This window comes from Phalacrocorax aristotelis, chromosome 2 (assembly GCF_949628215.1).
Source record: "Phalacrocorax aristotelis chromosome 2, bGulAri2.1, whole genome shotgun sequence".
Taxonomy (NCBI): Eukaryota; Metazoa; Chordata; class Aves; order Suliformes; family Phalacrocoracidae; genus Phalacrocorax; species Phalacrocorax aristotelis.
Genome location: NC_134277.1, coordinates 85,932,029 through 85,950,278, shown reverse-complemented (window position 1 = coordinate 85,950,278; position 18,250 = coordinate 85,932,029). Strand labels below are relative to the sequence as shown.

Below are 18,250 nucleotides of genomic sequence, written 5' to 3'. Positions count from 1 at the left end.
TAAATATGAATGAATGGAGGAAATGGAAGCTTGACATAGTTGTTGCATTCTCTGTAACTTAAAGATGATTTGCAAAATTAAACCGAAAAAAGCATAGACTGCCATGTTATGGATAGGTGAAAAAAAATTATTCTAATTACTAACAGTTATTGTAATTCTAACTTTTATTCCAATCACTGAGAGGCAGTAAGCCTCAGCAAGATTAAAAACCAGTTGTGTGAAGGAGGTCCTAACAATTTTCATTCCACCTAGTCACTTAGGAGGGTTAACTATGTTTTACCCATACAACATTGTACTTCCCTTTGGACACGGACGGTATCCAAGAGGGTTCTGAAGTTCCTATTTCCTTCTCTCCTGGGAAAGGAACTGTTTGTAATTTCTAGCTAAAACTGTTGAATACTTTTAACTAAAAAAAAATGCTGAGCATGAGGCTCAGATATTAATGCACTCACAGAAGATGTGCAAAAAATTGCTCAGCATGGAGGGGCAGAGCAAGGCTCTTCTACTAAAATGCCCTGGCTACCAGTAAGTACAGGGAGGAATCATCTGTTCTTGATGTCTTCTCATCTATCTTATTGAAAGTACTTAAGTATTAATTCCAGTTCATTTACTGAAACCCACATTTCATCTCCTAGCTCGACTTTCTGAAAGTACTGGCTACTCTTTCTCTGTCTTTCTGACTCTATGAATAATTAAATAACTTCTACAATGCATACAAGAGGAAATGCAAAGGGTTTATCTGAGAATATTCTACACCCTAATGGTTGGTTCATGTCCTTGTGTGAGACCTTGACTCAAACCCATTGTTCACCTGAGTAAAAGCAAGGTTTTAAATTTCCACCTCTAAAAACACTATTTTAATAAGTGAGATTTACACAGTATTCAGGATATTCAACAGTAGAATTCCTTCAAAGTACTTTATTGGAACATTTCCAGTTCCCATACAATACATAGATGTTCACTGAAACAAAGAGAAAGCAAATTAAATTGATTCCTCTGTTCACATCACCTCCATAGGGATGAGTAAGGAGACGATTATAGTACAGTACAAAGCATCAGGACCTATTTCTGACACTGGCCTATTTCAGTGGATTCTGGATGCTGAAAAAGAGGCTATGAAAAAGCCTTTCCTGGAAAAGAACGATATAAATGATGTGAAGGGATATAGTTGGAATTTGAGAGATCAATGTTCCCAGTTTACTGAAAGATGATGGAAAGAGGACTCTTCTAAAGCACTTAAGTGCTGTAAAAGGGGTAGAAAATGCTAAGTATTGATGTGTTTTTCCAATTCAGGCACAACACAAAATGATGTTTAGGTGATGGAGCCAAAGAATGTAGATGTACAAACAAATTCAATTGGACAAGCACATTTAGGAAGTTGTAAAGCATCAATTACCAACATTTTGTTTAAAGTACACAATTTTTACTGCTTTCTGCTACCTGCTTCTAGCAGTCTATGAATCCAAAGACATGAAATTGGGTAGGGCATCACCATCTATTGTCACTGGATTCCCCAGCATCCTGCAGGAACATTATTCACAGCTGAGAATCAGGGACTTCACAATAGTTCTGGCACAAAACAACCCTGTAACCTTGGTTAGGCACAAAGAAGCACCTTTGCTGTCCAGTCTTCTTCTTATTGCTATATGGCAATGATGTGTTTCAGCAGTGAAGGGTAAATCGCACCAGAAAATTACTAAGTACAAATATTGGCCTTTGGCCATTTTGGCCCCAAACAAAAACTAATTCACAGAATGGGATCAGGATTTTCATGTGAAAATCTGGAAGACACACAACATGAGAGAAGAGACAATCCTGATTTTAAGTGCTTCTTTGTAAGATATAAAACTAAGGAAACTTCAGATTTTGAGAGCAACAAAAAATTGAAGAAACATATCCTGACTTCAGAGGTAAGGCTGTTGCCTTTTCTAATCCCTAAGCAAGATTACTTGTATCTTGGGCGAAGGTTAAAAGGCAGGATGATAAGAATATGCAGGTATTATCTACCAGCATGTAATCATGAAGACGACATTCCTGTGTTCTGGCTTGTACAAATTCTGGCAGAGCCTGCTCTAAAAGTCAATTAGAATGTAATTTATTAGATTAGCACATCAATTAGATTGATTCTGTAATCAATTAAATTAGCAATAAATCTTCACTTGAAGATGATTTAGTCATAATTATAAAATTTTATACTGTGTAAATAAATATGGTAAATAACATACTGCTTGAAAATTTGGCCTAATCGAAAAATTATCTTATTTATTTAATTGTTTTATATATTACGTATTATGTAAAATAATTAAACTAGATATTAAAATATGCACAATACATACATAGTTATAAGTGCTGATATAATGTATGCTTGCTACAATTAATAATTAAGTTATTAATTAAAAAACCCTAATATACAGCAACATTTAAAAAATCAATTGCCTTAGTTTTTTCAGGTACTGCTACGTAATCACAACCACAAACTAGTTGGTACTGTTGTTTGAATAAGTAATCACATTTTTTCTAATAGTTTGGGTAGCCATGGTTTTGATCACCCAATTACTTACAAGAATCCATTTTTCAGATCTGAAAGCATATAAGATGTAGTGCTTAATTACAGAAAGTGGCAATTTAGATACTAAGCATCATCAAATATGATAGCTCTATCTGTAGAAAAATAAAATAGTCGTCTTTATAGTATACACTGCACCAGAAACTCTGTATTTCTCTCTAACCATATAATGAATATGCCTGAAATCCCTTGGAGCAATTACATTAAATTGCACAACATAACTGATGCTTTTGAACACCAAAAAAACCCAGTTTTCTGACTTGTTATATTGTGCATCAGCATTCATAATACTGCAAGAAGCAACGGTTAGAATATAAAAACCTGTAATATCCATTCCTATCACTGTGTTAGAAAGCCCCTAAACTATAAATTGTTCTAGGCTTAATGGTGCTTATATGACTTACACATAACCCATGTGCCATCTCTTGCAGTACAAATACAGATATAAAAATAAAAACACCCTCAGTTGCTCTCAAATATATGAAGTACCTAAGAGAATGAAAGATAAGTACACGCTGTCCATATGGACAAAAACACACGTATCTGAGAACCACTTACTCTTCTGCAAATTGTTGCTTTTCGAGTTTATGTCTATAAACACAGCCACATTTTGTTGTCTCTAGACAATAGTCCCCTCTTTACATTCACTAATTATGTATGATAGAGGTATTGGTCTTCTTTTCAGAACAGCAGCTCTCAGATTGCTCTGTCCTACAGTCAGCACTATTTCTGGATTCCTTGACAATATTAATAACAACACTTGAGCTCTGATAAAACTAATTTAGGGCACTCTTGGAAAAACACATTAGCGGTCCTGTAGGATATAAGTCCTGAAACAACTTGTTACCCACTTAGAAAAATTTTTGCACACAGACTGCTACTCTTTTTGACTTGTCTGGAATGGATAGAAACAGGCAAGTAGATCTTCAAATGGCTCTGGTTCTGCCATTGTAGTTAAGACAAAAAAGTTCTTGATACCCAAAGTTTGTGAGCAACTCACCGTTACAAGGACAATGCCTAATGAAGAAAGCAGGGAAGGTTTCTCCATCTCAGATGGAACGCTCACTCATTCGCTAGACTCCGAGAAACATCAAGACTAAACTGAGAAAATGCAGAGCATCTAAGACTGGTGGCTGCAGACAAAGATATTGGAACATGTCTCAGCATTGTGAAATAGCTAGTATAAGATCTCATGGATCAAAGGACACAAAGAGGTAACTGGCTTAGACATCTGGTAAGGGGAGGACCTAATACTCTTCAGGTAGGTTTGCCCTGTCAGACCTGGCTCACTGTTAGTAACTTATCCAGCATCCAACTCTAAAGTAGAGAATATCGACTATGGCTCAGTATCCTACAAAAACTGTATTAAAAAAAAAAAAAATCAGGAAAATGGCCAGTATTCTGACACTGACACCAGACATCTTTTCCTATGTTGTAGTGAAGAGGACCATTTCTGCTCTATTTGCCTTACCTCATAGAGGATTCTAAGGGAGAAGAGAGATTGAAGGAAGGAATGCACCATTTCTCCAGTCAGGGAGCTGAGAATGAGTGGATACTCTCAGTGCTGAAGGAGAAGGGTTGGGATTTTTTTGTGACAAGTCTAAGCAACCTTCCAAAAGAAGAACAGCTTTTAGAATGTCACTTCTAAACACCTGCTCATGTCCACCACAGTGAAGCAGCTCGGCCTCTCAGCCAACACGTTAACTGAGTCCCGTGGTGGAATTCTCCAGCAGGCAGTTAAGCAGCTGCTACTTTGGACACACAACACCCTACAGAGATGCCGAGTACCATAGGCACACTGAGCAGTAAGATCGCGGCCTTCTAGCACATGCAGAAATTTTCAAAGTGATCTGCTTTATTAATGAAAATAAACATGAGAGATGCAAATTAATCACCCCTTTGGAGCAATGCAGATTCCCACATGAATTTGAGTTTATAAATAAAATTATTTAACTTTTTAAAGTAATTTTCACATCATAAAATGGGGGCTTCAGGAAAGATGAGGAAGGACTCTTTATCAGGGAGTGAAGTGATACGGCGAGGTTTAACAGTTTAAATCTGAAAGAGGGTAGATTCAGATAAGCTATTAGGAAGAGACTCTTTACTGTGAGGGCGGTGAGAGACCGGAACAGGTTGCCTGGAGAAGTTGTGGACGCTCCTGGAAGTGTTCAAGGCCGGGTTGGCTGGAACTTTGAGCAACCTGGTCTTGTGGAAGATGTCCTTGGCCATGGGGCCATGGCAGGGGGGGTTGGAACTAGGTGATATTTAAGGTCCCTTCCAACCCAAACCGTTCTATGGTTCTATGATTCCCCTAAAGTGAATGGAATTAGGTCTTGATTACCAGAAGAAAAAAAAAAAAAAGACAGTGTAACTCCTGTTGAAGCAGGTCACTATCCCAAGAATCTTTCTGACTTCTGTCACAATACTGGAAAAGAAGTAGTCAGCATAGTTACTGAGAGGAGTAAAGAAATAGTCACAAATTTAATGACATATGCAAGGGTCACATACTTAGGGATTCATACAACAGAGGCAACAATTGTACAGTGTTTAGATAACCTGGCCAATTCATCAGCAAAGTTAGGGAAAGAGAAAAAAGGAAAGAGTGACACTGGGACAAAGACATGGCTTCTTATTCACACTTCAGATATGTTAATTCAGGGTCAAAGGACATAGCACTGTGGAAATGCCAGATGATTTTTAAGTAAACAGACTTGAAGCCTGTAACTCTGAACCCAAAGAGGTTAAAAAGGAATCTTTTGGAGGATATCAATAGGACCTGATGCATGAGAGTTGTACAGTGAAGGCAAAGATTCACTTGTGTCACATGATAAACACCAAGACATCTGAGAGTAACTTTGAACTACTGAAACTACTTTCTCTTCTGAAATAGTCTAGGCTAGAAGACTGAAGTCCTTAGATCATGTAGGCCCTAATTGCTGTGGCTAGGTTCACAGCAATTATATCGGTGAGACCTATGAAAGCACGAGGGAAAGGCCCAGAGGAAAGATGAGTTTCTAAAAGCCCCACAGCCATAAACTCTTCCCAGTGAATGCACAGCAGGTTTTCCACAAATTTCTAAACATATTCAAGTATGTGGTAACCATATCAACCCTCAGTGGAGAAGCTCTGAAGTAGACACATTTCCCTAGATTAACCATCAATTTCACATATTTTCTAGATCTTTTACCCAAGGCTATAGGATGAACAGGCTGAAGTAAAGGATTTTGAAACCCCTAAGATGCATTTGATGGTCCCTCTCCTTATACTGAGTAGTGGATGATATGAAGATCTTTCCCTTAAGTTTCACAGATATCAGAAGGCATCAGTAATTAATCAAATTACTATTTGGTGGCAACATCCAGAAAGCAATGAGATGATATGCAATACTGTGTCAGTGCTGCTTGAGGAGGAGGTGACCCTCTTTATTAAGTCTCAGAAGGATTTTAAGTCATTGTTGTACATTTAAATACAGGCAAAGAGTCCTTTTTAGAAGCTGACATCAAATAATTGGAGCCTCTGATGATTCTTGTGGTCACTAAAGAAGGAGATTATGTGGAGGACAGTGTTGCAGGTGCAGGAAAAGGCTGTGAGTGTAAGAGTCCTACATTCTGTTAATGATATTCTGATGTGAGCCAGTGAGCTCACATCAGCTGTTATGCCGATTCCTTCAAGTAAAATATATCATATTGCTTTCTTCCTATGAAACAGCAGCCCTGAAATTGAGATGCAGAATTTAGTCATCCAAGGAGGAACACGATATCCTGAAGTAACCACAAGTTAGAGTAGACTGTAAATTACAGATTGCTGAGGTAATAGCAATGAGAGATACATAAAGCATTCCATTAACAAGTAGACTCTGTCTGTCTGTTCTTGCCTGGTGGGCAGACAAAGCTTCTTTAGCATGAAAGAAGAGAAGGCATACTGAAGTTTACACTCATTTCCCCAGATACAGTTTCCTGGATGCCAATTTTATGGAATTTGCCTTTTTCAAGATCCTTGTAGTGCTTGGAATAATCTTCTTCCAGTGTTAGCTGAGTAGCTAAATACAAATGAAGCTAGCAAGTATTCCACCTTGATGGTAAGGTTCATGACTTTCTGAAATTACTACTGAATTATTTATTTAATTATATCTGTTGTTTGGGCATAAAAGACCAGAAAAAAAAAATGAGCCCTGCCTCAGGAAATGGCCTTCATCCAATAATATAGTTTGTGTAGGTATCAATATGGTGTATTCCTGTACTGGAAATATGCTAGTCACAGAAATGCCAAAGTTTAATACTGCCATTGAGGGAAGACGCTGCCAGAAAAATATGCAAAAATATAGGAGGGGGGAAGTAATAAAGGGAAAGGAAACAGCATATTGCTAAAACTGGAATACTCATTTTCCGTCGGATTCACTGAAATGTCAATAAAAGTAGTAGGAAAAACAAATGCAGAAATAAAGAAAATAAAAACCTAAGAACCCTATGGGAAAAGTCACGCAGGAAGGATTCATTGCAGAGAGAGTGCCCCTGACTCAGACAAGTATTTCAAAAGAACTGAGGTCAAATTATTCTTTCACTGTTGCACTACTGGCACAAAAGGAGGCAAGGGCTGTCCTTTGCACATTGTTGAAGTAATAAGAAAGAGTCTTCAGTCTGATTACCAAGCATCCAATTCAAATCTACATATGGTACAAAAATTCAAAAAAATGTACATGCAATAGGTTGAAAAGCTGTCTCCCAAGTTGAACAATTTAAGAAAGAAGTAAGTTAGCATGACTGGCAGACATTTGGATGAAGCACTGAAGATTTCAAGGCAAACTGACCAATATTCAAAACCAAGAAGCATTAAAAGTTTCAAAATTAATTCAATAAAGCCACCTTTCTTTGACAAATTTTAGTTGTGGAAAAAACTACAGTGGCACTTCACAGGTTACACATCATGATTGGTGAGGAAGTCAGTATTTCGTGCCCAGGCCAGGCTACTTACATTGTCATATACACATGAACTCAGGAATCAGAGACAAGAGACATAAAAGCAGTACACTATCATTTATTACCAAGTTTTCATATTAAGAAATAGAAGAAGCATGCTGAAACAACCAGTACTTGGTTGCACTGTTTCTCACTGATCTCTGTTGGTAGGAATTAAAGACCTGAATAATCAGGATTTTGGACATAAGACAAAAAGACAAAAATTTGTATTGGTAAGACAAATCTTTCATCGCTAAATAAATGACATGAATTTTAGGCTAGAAGATAAAGCTATTGAGAAAATATCTAATCAAACAGACAAAAAAATCACACAAAACAGTAAAAGTTCCTGAATTCAGGTCCCACACTATATTTTAAGCCTTGCATTTTCCACGTAGTTATCCTCAGCATTTAAAATAGCAGTAGCAACCTTGATTCCCATTCACGCTGCCCTTAGCTTTTGGATGTATTTTTCTAATGGAATCTGTTGTAAATATGTAATTTATGCTTATAATTCCAGTAATAACTTTTATTCAAGATATTTCCTCTGAAAAACAACCTGTCACTGTGTCTCATGCTAGTCATTTGGCCCCATGAAAACCTTCGTCTCAAAGGAATCCACTTTTTTCCCCTGAAGTAGTTAACCCCCTACTTAATATGCCACAATAACAACACCCTTTAAATCTATATCCATATCTATATCTAATCTATATCTATATATCTTACCACTAGATCAGGGTGACACCTCTAATTAAAACTTTATTTCCAAGGACAGTCCACAGTTTACATTGCGCTGTTGTTTCACACCATTCAAGCAAACAGCCTTGAGCACAATTTGCACTTTTCACAAAATAAAACAAGATAACAATTGGTTTTTTTAATAAGCTACAGGAAACAGAAGAGTAACATATGAGGGGCACACACCTACGTACCTCTAATGCTATTCCTTTTTTAGAACATGCTCTGTTTTATTTATTTGGCGTAGTTATTTGATTACTTTAGTACACACTTTAGAAGTCCAACAGAGCTGGCTAAGTGAACGCAAGAGAACTAGTTTAAAATCGCTACGCACATGTTAGTACAAAATTGTCCCCTATGCTATAATCACCATTTCTTTGACTAATCTATTTTTTATTGATAATCCCCTATCAGTAGGGGGGATAGACAGATGTGAGCACCAGAGTGGCTCGTCTAGCTCCCTGCATGCTGTAGCTGACAAGAATGACAGATTTCCTGCGTTCTATCAGTTGAGATGCCAACTTTGACTAAATGTTCCATGTAGCAAAGCATGAACACAGAGAGAATCAGGAAAGCAGATCTCAGGTGTTTGCTAGTGGCGCTCCAACCGTTGTAGCAAAACCCCAAATATTAACTACACCTTCTAGATCACTGCTTCAATCTTCGTCTGTTCCAACCCGTGAGAAAGCATAATTTTTGCCATACAACGTTAAAATCCTGACTAGACTAGGAATATCCAAGCTTCTGAATCATAGGTTTCAAACATTTCGTTTCCAATTTCTGCCAGTTCTGACCTAAATCTTCGCCCTGCTTCCTCACTCTCAGTTCCTTCATAGGACTCTCTAAAACAAAATCAATCTCCTTCCACTCTTTCAAGCTTCTGTTTTCTGTGCACTTAACTCCTTTCTACTTGATCCTTCCAGTTTCAACTCTTGACTCTCTTTATAATCTCCCATGTTCCTTCCTGATGGCTTCAGCTCCCACGCTGAAGACGGCTCTGACTTCTTAGACAAATATCATCTCTCCTCATTGGACTTACAAATGTGGTTCAGTGTTCCTAGTCAACAAAACAACCATTCATTGCTTTGATTAGCTTTTCACCTTGGTCTATAACTAGTCCTTTGTTATTAGTTCTTCTTTATCCCTACTCAACTATCACTGTGATATCGCTGTGATAGAAGCAGTCCATTTGTTCGCATATTCTTCTTCACTATTTCATGACCTTCAGATCATTGGTATCGATGATTCTTCCATCCCCTGTTGCCTCTTACCTGTCATTAGTTACCAGTTGTCTCCACCCTTCTAAAGCTTCTACAGTTTTGTTCCTCCTTTCCACTGTAACGTCCATCTTGCACTCCTTCAGCTCTGTATGCTGACAGCCACTATTTTGCTCCTAGGATGCTAGTAGTGCACCAGCGGTCTGCTCACTTGCTCCATGACAAATTTGTTCTTTCATCTGAATGGCTAACCAAATGTATTTCTCAAGCTAAACTGACTTTTGTCTCCACACCTTTTTGCTGTCTTTGTTTTCCACTCTCTAGTCCTTTTATCTCCGAGTCTCTCTGTGCATTAATTACAAGAAAGCAAAGAAAACAGAATCCAACATGAAATTCATTGTCCCCTTAGCGTTTTCCCTCTGATGACTTCTATTTTTGCAACTCTGTCCTTTCTGTTTGTCAATGGTGAAATTTTCACTGTCCTCTCTTCTTCTATAATCTCTCTACTTTGCACCAGTGACATAATTTTGTCCTTCCTCCTGGTCCACTCACCCCAATTCTCTTTTTCAGTCTCTCATTCACCTTCACATCTTTCCCAGAAAGTACACAGGAAATGTATTTTGCCTTTCCCGCCACATCAAAAACTCACAGCTTTGACACCACTGGCCTCTCCAACAGCCCTGCTATCATTCTGTTTCTAAACCCATTAAGCACACGACTTAGAACTGATCGTAATCACCAGCTTCTACCCAGTGCACATCACTGGAACGACTCAGAGTGTATCAAATCAAAAGGTCTATCTAGTCTAGCAATTACTTCCTAGAAGTGGCCAAAAGTGGATGCTTAGAAAGAGTGTGAGAATTACAGCTACTGTATCTATGCTGGTGACTGACAGATCTACTTTTCAGTTTCAGACTTCTCTCTCCTGTCAAAACTAAAATATTCACGTTTCTAACACCTTTTGTATGGATCTTACCACACATTGAGGTTCATTAAAATCTCTAGGTTTTTCATGTCCCAGCCTTCCTCAAGCTGTATGGATTTGTCCTCCAATCTATGAATCTGCTCTGTAACTCAGGAATTATTGTAAATTTAAATATCTATTTGGATCTTCCTGTTCACAGTATTTCTAAAACTTGCGGGTGCTTTCCATGTAGCATTGCTAAGGCTATTCATATATAAAAATTTAATTTCTCATCATCACTTCCATCTTATGTCTCAATTACTGCAACACAGCTCTTAAGCTCATGACAAATGTAATCTCAGTGACCACAAGACTGCTTCAAATACAAGTATTTTTAGTCCACTACTTCGACCATGTTACTGCCCTTCTTTCTCCACTATGCTGGTTCCTCTCTTCCCCATCCCATCAAATAAAAAAGACTCGACTTTATTTTTAAAGTCCTTCCAGGCTTTTACTGACATATTAATAACCTTCTAATGACTACTCAGACATTGAATCTCATCTCTGTTCAGTTCATTGTACCCACCTCAGCCAAGTATTTTATTTTCTAACAGCCCCTCCATACTGCCTTCACATTCAAAGGGTGCCTGCAAAGCTTCACTATTTTCCTTCCAAGAGGCATCTTAAAACTCATCCCATTTGAGATGCCAAAAACTCAATGATAATTTAAAACAGTCAATGTACAGAGACCACTGGTTTTATATATGTCCCTGTAGACTTGTCCCTTATCTCTTGTTCAAACTTCTTTGCAAATTGTCCAAGACTGGGACAGTCCTTTTTGTTCTTTGTGTGTGTTGGCATAGTGAACAGCACAACGTATCCTCCCGGATCTTCACTGCAGGCAGTGCAACAGCAGCAACATTAGCAGACTGATGTTAGTAGTTTAAAAAGTACAACTGGAGATCTGAGCCTTCTCCCTTTCCCCTTCTTAGCTATGCCTACAAAAAGTAAATGCTTTCATCCAGCTGAGCACAGTCATTAGCAATAACTTTTACTAAACATCTACTACACATTTTTTCTGGACGCTTGCCTCCTTATTGAAGTATCTGAAGAGCTTGACTTTTGCACTTTTTAATATAACACACATATACATGCATGCAATCTGCTACAAAGTCTTGCTCATGCTTATCTAATTGGTGCCAGTGAGATTACTCAAAGGAGCGAGGACTACTCACACTAACAAGGCTTGAAAAATTGAACCTGTAATTCACAAAAGCTGCTAAACATAGCAATTTTTAGGATTATTATCTCATATGTTAATAATCACAGTTTGGGCCACTGAAAACCACTGAACTCGGGAGCCACACTCCACCTCCAGTAACGAGATATTTGCTTAAATAATACTAAGTACAACCTTCATTTTTTTTCATCTCTATTCAAAAATCAGACCTAACAATTAAGAATTTACTTTTTAAAATTAGGTTTGTTTTGTGATTTTCCTGATGTCAGAAAAGGTGTTGGATTGCCATGCAATTAGCTCTTAAATTAGCACTCCAACCTACTGTATTACTTTTGGAATAGGTCTAGTTCACCTAAAGTACCAGATCATAACGTTTTAATGAACAGAAGTGCAGGGTATATTAAACATCTAACAATACTATTTTATGACCGACTACAGACTGCTCTATATCTGTTTATTGCTGACTTCTATAGAAATGATGGGGTTTAGCACCAAAGTATATTTTCTGAACCTCTGCATAACTACATTCCATTTTTAAACATCATTTCTGAAATTTAGAAGAAAATTGACATTCTTCAGTACACATCCATGTTTAACTGCAAGTCCAGTGAACTGATTTACTAACACCTTAATAATTAAAAAGCACCAATAAAATAAAGCAATGTGTTTATATTTCTTTTAGGAAGGAAAACTGTACAAATTATAAAGCTTAACAAACCAATATAAAAAATATTTCTGCTTGTGCTTTCTTCCTCTTTGCTAATCTAAAACATGATTCTAGGTGGGTTTAATTTCCAAGAAAGCTTCTCTCTCATTTTTAAGTTGTTTCAAAAACTTCCCAAAACTCCCTGCTCATACCAATATTTGTTGCATCTCCCCTCATCACCCTTTGGGGTTTTTTTCTAGTTATTTCTTAACATAATCTCATCTATTATTGCATCAGATTCCACGCTGCTGTAAGGAGCAAGTCAAGCAACATGAACATGCGCTTTCATTGATGGACTAGGGCAAGGTTAAATGTGTCCTGATACGATCCTGAGAAGGATACTGAAAAAAATGGCTCAAAGTGCATTTCTCTGTGAAACACCATATCAAACATCATCAATTTGATGTGTGCTCATCTTCCACTGTTAGCCAACTGGTTAACTTATTATTTTTGTGTTTTAAAATCTGTTGCTATATTAAAACTCTATGTATGTCCAGGACTGGGTTCTTAAAAGTGAATTACGCAGTAGTTGCTGAAATATACAAAGCGACACTGGAAAAATTTCTGTTGGAATAGCCACTTACCATAGTAAATTTTGTTCCTTGAATGTACTGCCTCCAAAGAGGCCCCCCTTTGGGATTACTTTCCCTGCCATGAAGCAACAGAAACCATAGAGAATGTTAGATATTAAATGGAATATTCACATCTATGCCAATGTTCTGGAAGAAAACGCAGAAAATTCTCCTACTTCTTAACTCCCTAAGCATTGTTACATTCCATAAATACCTGAGGTAAAAGTAAATCTGAGAAGCTGGTGTAAATCTGCATAGACAATCCACTTGAGAAAAAGTTATTTTGGTAAATAGATCCTTTTCTCTCTTATGACACTGCCTACACAGATCTGGTAAGTCAAAGACTGGCAGGGACAATTCCGAGCACATGGACTGAGGCAGACGACTCATTGTAGAGAGGGTGAACTACTCCTGTCCAAATATTGTATCTAACGTAATGCAATAAGTCTTGCCTGCTTGGGAACTTTTAAGCACATTAGCTACCTCAGTGAAGATGTTGTAAACTACTTCTATATTGAAAGGGTCTAACCCTTAGCTTTTTACCAAACCTGACTGAAAAGTTACCTTAAAAAAGGCTTTCGTGTAGTCAAGCAAATTATTCAGAACCTGTCCAAAAGCTTAAACCACGACAACTATTAAACATGGCCAATAGTCTTATAGTCAAGAATATGGGAGAGGAGTGAGGGCACTTTAAGACTGATCATCCTTCCAAAAATACACAGACAGCTGCAGTTTTTGAGAGTTCCTTCTGGATTCTGTAACTACAAGAGGAACGTATGGTGTATGAGAATGGGAAAGGTACCACTGCGTCCCTCCAAAGAGAGGCACGACCTTTTGGGTGTCAGGAGTCTGACCCTAGGAATGTACGTCTAACGTATTATTTGAGTATGCAACTCCACAAAATCTTTAGTTTGCTATTTTGCCAAGAATAAAAAAGACAAACTTAAATAATTTACATTTAAAAAAATGAAAGACAGGGTTAAGAATAAATCAAGTATTTTTTTTATGCTATCGAAGGAGAAACATGAATCTAGTTCTTCCCCTCCCCACAAAAATATTCCACAACGCCTGAAAAGAATGGCATTTAACTTTTGGCTCTTTGATTTCTTTCTACTTCACTTGTAGCTTGGCCAATGTTGTTTTCTACTGTGTCACCGACTGACTCTTCCTTCTTTGCTTCTGTTTTCCAACAGAAATTGAATAGTTGTTTTTCAAACTGGGGTTTGATTCTGTTGTCCACAGACAGGTGTCTAATGACATTTGCGATGTCCTTTAATATCCCACTTGGCCTCCAGCTGCAGTTTCAGAGTCTCCTGTGAGTCGTGTCATATCTGCTATCCTGTGTAGATATTCTGGCTACCCTGGGACATCTCAAACAGTACTAGATGCCTCTCTGCAGGCAACTGTGCCATGCCCTTTCTGTCAAACAACTATTTTCAGAGACTATCATTGCAAACTGTTGGTAATGATATAACCTTTACTAGGAAAACGATGAGATTGCTGTGGATATACAGGAAATAGAGATTTTTAAAGTGGTTAAAAAAAGCCCAGAAGGATGAAGGAGAACTGCCAGATAAAGTCTGTGCAGAAACAGAATCTACCACCTTCATTTTCTGGAGCATTTTACAAATCCATGACTTTTCTACCCAGGAAAGCTTATAAAAAAGTTTCCTTTGTGGATTCATAATGAAAAAACTTGACTGGCTTTGACAGTACTTGCACCTAATCTGAACGGCTGTAAGCAAATACTCCAGATATCCCACATCCAGGGAATGCTTATCACGGTCACACAACTGCCGTTACCATCCAAGCATGTCTTTTCTATAAAACTCCAATCAAACTCAGGCACAGAAAATGACCTGAGTGCTCTGGCCTTTGAGAGCTCCATCATCTCTGAGCTCATAGGATCAAAACTAAAAGAAAAAAAAGATACAATTATCTTACCAAATGCATTCCTCAGATGCATGAAATACAATTTCTAGGATGAAATTTTAAGCCTCTAAAGAATTCTGATATACAAAGTGGTATTAAAGCATCCCTAACAGATCTGCTAAAGCTTTGAGTTTCCCCTCCCCTCGCCCTGGAATATTACCACTGTAATATTCTCAGTTTCCAGCTGCATGTTGTGATGCTGTTAAAAGGGAGCTGTGAAAAATGTTACTGCACAATTCAGCTTCTGAAGCAACTACTGGTGGACAAAACCTAAAAAAAACCCCAAACATTCTGCTACTCTGGATTGTGCCAAGACTGAAAAGTCACCTCCTTTTACTTGTTTTACGGTAGATGAATACACAGTCAACAGAAGTTTTCTTTGCCTCCCTCCTCTGGACCCCAGGCTTGAAGAATGAATGAAATCAACCTTGGACTGAGTCTTAAAGATACGTTTAAAGTTTAGAAAGTGAATTAGGGAGATCCAAGTTGTTCTATCATATCTCAGTATGACTTAAATCTGATTACAGAATTTAACAACCTCTGAAGACCATTTCTATGGCAAGCCAGAAGCTAAAAGAACATAACAGAATCAAATGACTGCACGTTTTAATATGTAACTGGTCTTAAAAACTAACTTCAAGTGGGTGCAAGTGCTAACTGGTAAGGCATATAGACTCTTGGATTGTATTTTCCAAAAACCTTGAAATAAAGGTAGTATCATTTAAAAAAAAAAAAATGACTGGAAAGACATATTTCTAAAAAACAAGCAAACAAATTACCTGGCAAGGCTTCTTCATTTTAATTGCTATAACATGGTATCTGTAACAGCAGAGTTCACAGGTCCATGACCCTCTTTCACTTATCCACTTTAACAGGCAAAGCTGATGCGTGTATCGTACTGACCCATCACAGCGGCAGGGATTTAACAATTCACCCTGAAAAGGCAGCACAGAAACTTTAATTTTAAAGGAACCTTTTATGTGCATGTATATTCAATACAAAAATATTTACAGGTCTGTAACAATGAACTGGTGTCAATGTCAACATGTGAAAAAACGTGTATTTTTGGCTATAAACATTTGCAAAAATTAAACTGTCTTAAAAACGTCTAAGTACTTCTAGAAACCCATCCCCAAGATTGACTTTTAGATAACCGTCTATGCATGCATATGAGCATATGTTGAACAAGTGAAAGACGACCATGCACCAAACAACAGTAGCATTAGCCCTTTCAAATACCTCAAATCATACCAAAAGTGGTTGGATGCATTTCTCCAACAGTTATTTGCAGTCATCACTAGGAAAGAAATGGGTGATGTCACAGAGAACAGTGCTCTTGGAGCAGGGTTCTGCGCTGCCCAGCTAGCCAGCCGTCAGGCAGGACATCAAATAATGTAAGTAAACCCTTTCCCTGGAGTTCATATATTTCGATATTATATAAATCAGCTATTCCTTTCTTTCCTTGCAAATCTTTTTTTTTTATATATCATTTTAGCTAAACTACCAGACAAGCTATAAAATGCTAGTTATGAATCCATTGCTGTTATTGTGCCCAGTAATGTAATGACAGAGAAGACACCTGGAGGTCTTCTCAACACTACCTGTAAGCTAACGCTCTCATTTTAAAGATTAATAGACACCTGAGAAATTCCATTCCTTTAAAGACCCGAGACGTGTGGTGTGCAAGAAGATACGCGGTGTGTGAGATGTGCAGTGTGTGAGATGTGCAAGGTGTAAGAAGACGTGCAGGCTGAGATGCCCAGCGTGCAAGACGACGTGCAGTGCGCAAGGTGTGCAGCGTGCAGGCCAGCCATACAAAGCCCCGATCCCTCCCAAAGCTCTGCGCCGACTCAGAATTGCCCCACGGGTGGGTCACCACCACCCCCGCAGCAGCCGGGGCTGGCGGCGCCCGTTCCGAGGGGGGCAGTGGGTGCCGGGGCGCTGGCGGCGGCTGGGCAGGGCGCGCCCCCGGGCAGGGCGGGGGGCAGCAGCCGCGCCCGGCCCCGCCCCGCCCCGCCCCGCCGCGGGCAGCCGGGGGAGGCGGGGTGCGGGGCCGCCGGGGCCGAGCCCTGTCCCTGGTGCTGACGGCTCCACTGGCGCCGCCGCCGCCGCCCGGCCCCGCCGCCTGCGGGAGCGGAGGGGGTGCGTGTGACGGGGGCCGGCCCGCCGGCGCTGAGGCCGGGGGAGCCCCCCGCCCCGCTCCCCGCCCGCCCGGCCGCCCCGCTCCCCTCACCTGCTCGGGGCCCTGGAAGCAGATCTTGCAGATGGGGCCGGCCCCGCCGGGGTGGCTGCCGCTGCCGCTCTCGCTGCTGCACACCGAGCGGGTCTCGGGCTTGTCGCCGGCGGCGGCCCTCGCCTCGGCGCGGCCGCTCTCCGAGCCGCCCCTCCGGCCCTCGCCGGCGCCGGGGCCGCCGCTCTCCCCGTCCTCCGGGATGTCCCCGCTCGCCTCCCCTGCTCCGGCCGGCAGCTGCGGCGGGCCGGCGGGCTCTTGCTGCGGCTCCCCGGGAGGGAGGACGACGCTCCCCCCTGCGCTGCTCATGCCCGCGCCGGCCCGGGGCTCCCGCTCACCCGGGCGGGGACGGCCCGGAGGGGCGGATGGCGGCGGCGGGGGTGGAGGGGGCGGCGCGGGCGCCCTACTCGCTGTCGGCGGCCGGGAAGGTGACCCGGCGTGGCCGCCTCCCTCCGCCAGCCGGGTCCGGAGCCGCGCCGGCGGCGTGTGCGTGTGAGTGCGTGTGTGTGTGTGTGAGTGAGTGGGGTGCGGGTGCGTGGGGCTGGAGGCGGCGGGGCGGGGTCAGTCACGGCAAGCGCGGCGGGCCCGCAGCCGCCCCGGCGCCTTCCCCGCCTCTCCCGCACCGCCGCGGCCAGCCCCGCTCCGGGGACACCGCCACCAGCGCCAGCACCCGGCGCCCACCCGGCCGCCCGGGAGAGCCTTCCCCTGCCTCCCCTCCGCTCCCTCCCCTCCCCCGGGCGCCGGAGCCGCACCTGCCCTCCCGCCGCCTCCCGCCGTCCCTCCCTCAGCACCGGCTCTCCCCCGCCCACCCCAGGCGGCTGCGCCCCCCGGCCGCTCGGGGGGCCCGGCCTTGCGCGCTGTCCTCCCCTCCCTCCGCCGTCCCCCTCTCGCCCCTTGGCCTTGGGTCTGGCCCCAGCCACGAACTGCTGCGGGCGGTTTGCCTCCCCCCGCCTCCCCTCGTCTCCCCCCGCCTCCCCCCGCCTCCCCTCGCCTCCCCCGCCCGTGCACGAACGCGGCACCCCGGCGCTCACAGGGCCCCTCAGCCCGGGCACCCCGGCGGAAGGCCCGACCCCTTTGCGGGGCGCTTACGGGTCTTTTTACTTTATGGGGGTTTTCGCTGCAAAAGGTGGCACTTGGAAAAACTCGACAGAACGAATATTCAACAGTTGTTCTTTGGGTGTGAAACAGTA

General features: G+C 41.5%; 1 protein-coding gene across 1 annotated transcript in view; it reads right to left on the bottom strand.

Annotated features, from left to right (window-relative positions):
• The window catches only part of MARCHF11 (membrane associated ring-CH-type finger 11), a 32,787-nt gene extending 15,005 nt beyond the window's left edge, over positions 1–17,782 (bottom strand). Inside the window, exons 1-2 of the mRNA XM_075086149.1 lie at positions 17,064–17,782; positions 15,610–15,765 (exon numbers count right to left, since the gene is read on the bottom strand). Of these exons, the coding sequence (XP_074942250.1) occupies positions 15,610–15,765; positions 17,064–17,369 (462 nt within the window). The 5' untranslated portion in view covers positions 17,370–17,782. The remainder of the gene's footprint in view (positions 1–15,609; positions 15,766–17,063) is intronic.
• Positions 17,783–18,250: the final 468 nt, after the last annotated feature.